The sequence below is a fragment of the Capsicum annuum genome, chromosome 6 (assembly GCF_002878395.1).
Source record: "Capsicum annuum cultivar UCD-10X-F1 chromosome 6, UCD10Xv1.1, whole genome shotgun sequence".
In the NCBI taxonomy this organism is placed as follows: Eukaryota; Viridiplantae; Streptophyta; class Magnoliopsida; order Solanales; family Solanaceae; genus Capsicum; species Capsicum annuum.
The window spans coordinates 217,418,336-217,424,076 of NC_061116.1; the positions used below are offsets into that span (position 1 = coordinate 217,418,336).

The following is a 5,741-nucleotide window of genomic DNA, read 5'->3' on the forward strand; positions in this document are numbered from 1 at the left end:
AACACACATTCAGGCTCCACACATTCATACCCCACTTCGGTAGCTTGTCTCCCGTTCTTATACTACCGTGCATACTTAGCCATAGCATAAATACATGCTTTGGTTCGGCAACATTGTGACATAGCAGTTTTGTCCAAAGGATATTATCAAGTCCACCTCTTATTTTCTTACAGACTTTGGTGATTTGAAATTTCCCTTATCAATATCATGAGCTTTATAGAGTATTCTGTCATCTGTTGCTTTCGAGCCTTCATATGCTTGAAAAAATAACAATTGTTTTTCATCTTCTTCCTCTATCCAGTGAGCTTTTGACTTTTGTTTTAATATTCTGAGCTATCTCTGTAGTTCCATACTAGCTGAGTGCTCTTCTTGTATCATCTTTTAAGTCTTGGCTATCCCCCATCCGACTTTGTATAAGTTCCAATTGATCTCTTGCTTGGGTAATTCCCCCCTCCAAACTACCCATTTTTAAGGTTCTTAGCTGTTTCAAAGGATTTTTACACATCTGCAGTTTCTTCCATACTTTGAACATGCCACCACCCTTCATAGGTTTAATTGAAAAATTCAATCATCATTTCACGTCAATAATTTGAGTCAAAATACTACTTGTGTCTTTTTTCCTATTACTCAAATATATGGGTCAAAATCTAAGTTAATATTTGCATGACGAAATAAAGATTGAGAAGCATCCACATGAATTTAGTTTTTTCAAACAAAATAAATAAACAAGGACGTTATGACTTTGTGAGCAGTGGCGGAGATGAACACCCTTCGTCGTGACGAATTTTTTTCCGAATATATAGGTTAAATATAGATATATATGGTTATATACATGTTATTGCACACTCTTGACAAGCTAGAAAAACATGGTCTAGTGATCAAGAGTGTGCATTTTCGCATCAACAACTCGGGTTTGAACCTTGGCAGGTGCAGCATTGCTTTATTTTCTTTGTTTTTTAAACAGTTCTTTGCCCAAGGAAAAATATGAACACCCTTAACCAAAAGTCTGGCTCCCACTGTTTGTGAGTTGATACAAGGAATCAACTTAAAGAAAATAAATTATAGATTTCCTTATCATTAAGGCATCGTCACCTTTTGAAAAATTTATTCCTCTTATTTATAAAATTGGCTAAATATATATCTCGTCGTACTTTGAAGTCAAATTTATCTTCACTCTCATATTTTGGGTCCGTATTCACCCCTCTAATTTAAAAAATTAGCTAAATGTATCTTTCGTTATATTTTAGATTAAATTTACCTTTAATACCATACTTTGGGGTCAAATTTACCCTCGTTGTTAAAAATTTTTTCATATGTACCTTTTTTTAATAGAAAAGCTCAAAATCAATGTTAAATATCTCATGTTTTAAAAATAAATAACACGTCAATCTAAACCGTCTAATTCGACTTGAGCCACAAATAAATATACCTCTTTCAGTTCCGTTGATCAAATTTTTTCAATGAGATTAAGCCAATGAATATTTATACCTGTATTAGTGCAAACACAAAGAAATATATCCCTCTCTCAGTTCATGCATCTACATCAGCGCAGAGCTCATGAATTAACGCTCAAATGTAATAAATTAGATTCATTGAATATTTCTTTAGATGATTGAGTTAAGAGGTCTTTCTATGTGCCAGTTGTGACATCTCTTCATTCATATATCTTTATATGCAATTTACATCTCACGTTATTTGCTCAGAAAACTTATTCACTGTATCTAGAATCTAGATGCACATAGAATTGCATACCAAAATTTTAAATTTGAATATAATTGAACAAGAGCAAAGTTTATAATAGACATTTTCTCTAGTTCCATTCTTCTCTGTTATCCCATTCCATTTTACGTTTTGTTCATTTTTAAACAACCTACTAGCGTTGCACTTGAAAGAGAAGTATTTTTATTCACTAAAAAAACTCAACCAACAGAACTGAGGAAAGGATATATCTGTTTGTGTATCTTTAGTAGGTCGGATCGAACGAATTATATTAGGATGTAATTTATTTTAAAAAATAGAGCAATTTAACGTTGATTTAGGCTTTTCTATTAAATGAAGGATACACGTGCAAAGTTCTCAATGAGGGTAAATATGACCCAAAATATGAAATTGGGGATAAATTTGACCTCAAAGTATAACGAGGCATATATTTAGCTAATTTTTCAAAGTAGAGAGATAAATTTGACCTTAAATAAGATAGCGAGTGTAATGACTCCTGACGAAAAGTATATTTAACCAGAAGGGCAAATTTGACCCTTTTCCGTTGTTTAATTGTTGTTTCTTATTGTTTTTTTCTTCTTTTGGTTACAAAGACAACCGTAAGCGCTCATTTCCAGTATCCACTGGAGTTGATGAAAGTCACTGATAATAACTTCTCATCGTTGCTATCATCATTTATCATACAATAACAACTCTCTGCTACCAAGTTGTTGTGCAGTAGATGGGGCTGCTCCTCCCTTAACCAGAGGTCACTATGTTGGGAGCGTTGTGGTGCAATGGATGAGGGCTGCTCCACCCTTAACCATAGGTCGCTGTGTTGGGAGCACTAACACCTTAATGAGCCCTGCAACGCGCGATTCGGATTAGTCGGGGCTTCAATGCGAGCACCGGACACCGGATGAGAAACCAAAAAAAAAAAAAAACTCTCTTGCTCGCATATGGATGTTTTTACAGATCATATTATTCATATATTTGCTTGATTCTTGCTGAACACTTACCGGCATATGGAAATGTCATGGGTAAACTCTCAAGTAAATTAGTTGTATATATATTTCATGTGACTGAAAAGAATTGAAGAAATTACGACCATAAAAAGCAATTATATTTGGTTTGGTTTGAGTTATATAGGGAAAGCTCGATTATCAAATTAAGAATCTTTTCAGCAAATAATAGACTAATACATTGAACATCAGAAAATAAAGTTAACATGGTACAATAAAACCTTAGAATCATGGTAAAATTTCATGGGGAGTCATACGTTTAGGTAAAAGATCTTTGTTGGATTACCTAGACATCTCAGACTGAACTAGACCGATGCTTCCATCTTTTCATCTTCAGAATCTTTTTCGTACTCCGGGAAATTTGGAGGTTTAGGAGCAAGTCCAAGTAATTTGAACATATTCTGATCAGCATCGAAGTCATTATTGGGTGTAGTCAACAACTTCTCACCTGTAAAGATGGAGTTCGCACCAGCAAGGAAACAAAGAGCCTGCTCCGGGACAGAAAACCGAACTCTTCCTGCAGAAAGCCTAACCATTGCGCTTGGCATTGTTATTCTGGCTGTCGAAATCATCCGAATCATATCCCATATGTCCACTGGCTGGAAGATGAAAATTGCATTTGAGATTGGCAACGATTATGAAAAACTCAGGCATGTGATTACATTCATTTTTACCTAGAATTCAATTCCCAAAGCTGTCTCCACAGGAAAGAAATTTAAATCTTATCCTTTCAATTAATCTATTTTCAGAAAGTGACTGAATTTCGTCAGGATTGAACAGGGGGTCAATTATATAGTGTCTATGAATATCACCGATTTTGAAGAGTTTTTCTAATCTCTAAGTTGTGGGGAACAAAAGAATGGGATTCCAGTCACGTTCTGAGGTGGGTAGCAGCTGCCCAACCATGCATGCTTTGTATCAGTGAAAAAAGAAATGTTTTGTGAAATTACCAACATTGAAAGGTAAAGAATCAAAGCTCAGACAAAGCTAAAACCAAATAATATAAAGTTCCTTAATGTGGTGAGAATCTACCAAGAGCTCTTGATGGCTTAAGGTGTTATGTTGATATTACAGTATGGTAAGGCCAAGCCAAAGGGCATGTTTGTCTTCCTGTTTTGGCTGTTGAAAGGAGGTGTACAGAGCACAAAGCATTTTAGAATCAGAAGTTAACGGAAAGAACTGCAACAATACTTAAATTTCCACTCCTAAAAAATGAGGATTACCTTCTGGTCTTCCAGTGGCGTGCCTTTTACTGCAATAAGTGCATTAATCGGCACACTCTCAGGGTGAGTCGGAAGAGTGGCCAGGGTATGCAGCAAACCAATTCTATCCTCTTCTGCCTCACCAAGCCCTATTATTCCACCTGAGGAAAGAAAATAAGGGTTAGCAAGATTTTGACAAGATTTGGCACACAATGAAGAAATTTACCAGACAACCTCTGACAGATTATGTGAAAGTAGGCATATTTGACAAGAAATTAACCATTCCCTTGACTTTCAAAGATGACATAACAAATAAGAATATCCTGCCGACTATTACTAATGATTCTTCTATCGATGAACAGGAAGTCATAAGGAAGAAACTTAGCGGCGGAGCCAGTTTCACTAAGGGGGTTCATAATCGAAAAAGTAACCACACAGAACTAGTTGAAGGGGGTTCAACATCAACTATATATACAAACAACAACATACCCAGTGTATTCCCACATAGTGGGGTCTGGGGAGGGTAGAGTGTACATAGACCATACCACTACCTCAACCTCAGATGAAGTAGAGAGATTGTTTCCGATAGAACCCCGGCTTAGGACCGATAGCAGTATAAAAAACACAAATATCAACAATATATACATAAAGATAATTTTAACCATGTATAAATAGTATAATTTTCCGTCGAAGGGGGTTCATAAGGTGGATCCGCTCCTGGAGAAAAGGAGTAAGAAGTTCAAATTGAAAGGTCTGAAAAACCTTTTATTGGCAATTTAGACATTACAACTCACATCAAAATACTAGAGAGTTCAGTTTTATGTTCCATCAAAAGGCTCTTACGGCTGCTCAAAAGATCTTAAGCTGCCGATGACATTTTACTTGTGATCAAACCATTTCAACGCACTATAGGTGGTGGTATGCACCCAATAATGTGATACTACAGTATTTGAGTCATATGAGTCGATAAATAAACACAATATTTCAAAAACCAAGGTGAATGACAAGTTTTATGCTTCAAATGAGTACCTGAACACACATTAATTCCTGCTTCTCGTACATGCTTCAGTGTTTCCAGCCGCTCATCGTAAGTCCTTGTGGTTATAATATTAGGGTAGTATTCTCTTGAAGTGTCAAGATTGTGATTGTATGCTGTAAGACCTGCTTTCTTGAGCTCTAAGGCTTGCTGCTTCTCAAGCATCCCCAAGGTGCAGCAAACCTCCATTCCCATGTCCCTTTTATATTGAAAATATTTTGCACAACATTAAGTAATCCAGGAGAAAAAAACAACGAAATCTTATCCTGTCATAGTGAACTATATTTAACATGTGTGTGTGTGTGTGAATGCGTGTGTTATAGCTACACTATCAACTTCAAGTTTTAGTCAGTGAGTTGGCCTTTTAATTAGTAAACCAGCTAGTCAGATACACCTTTTGCACATCAGAAACAGTGAATATAAAGGAAAGCGAAAAGAATAAAGAAAGGTACAAATATTAAATCCAGTGAAAAGGCGACACCCAAAGAAATGCTACAGCTTCATCAAATTACTGTCTTACGTTGCCCACCACATCTAGTGGTGCATAACACCATATACAGCAATCACTTGGCTTACTGTATATGTCAAACAGATACTCTACCGCTTCTATATGGGAGGTTCCCATTATTAATAATGTTAAAATTGATCTTGGGCCTAACTCACACACAAAAGCTAGCTCATGAGGAGGAGGATATAAAGAGACCATCCATCTCATTAAACACCAATGTGGACCTCAAAAGCGAGCTCATGAGGGGAGGATTGTCCAAGTCCATATAAGGAGAC

General features: G+C 36.2%; 1 protein-coding gene across 2 annotated transcripts in view; it reads right to left on the reverse strand.

Annotated features, from left to right (window-relative positions):
• Nucleotides 1-2,180: 2,180 nt before the first annotated feature.
• LOC107875734 (biotin synthase, mitochondrial) overlaps nucleotides 2,181-5,741 on the reverse strand; it is a 9,965-nt gene continuing 6,404 nt past the window's right edge. The window contains exons 4-7 of one of the 2 annotated variants that reach the window (XM_016722555.2): nucleotides 4,952-5,157; nucleotides 3,944-4,083; nucleotides 3,007-3,319; nucleotides 2,181-2,563 (exon numbers count right to left, since the gene is read on the reverse strand). In XM_016722555.2, coding sequence (XP_016578041.1) covers nucleotides 3,026-3,319; nucleotides 3,944-4,083; nucleotides 4,952-5,157 — 640 coding nt within the window. In that variant the 3' untranslated portion in view covers nucleotides 2,181-2,563; nucleotides 3,007-3,025. Of the gene's footprint in view, nucleotides 2,564-2,858; nucleotides 3,320-3,943; nucleotides 4,084-4,951; nucleotides 5,158-5,741 lie in introns of those variants that run through there. The other variant, XM_016722554.2, reaches the window with a different exon arrangement.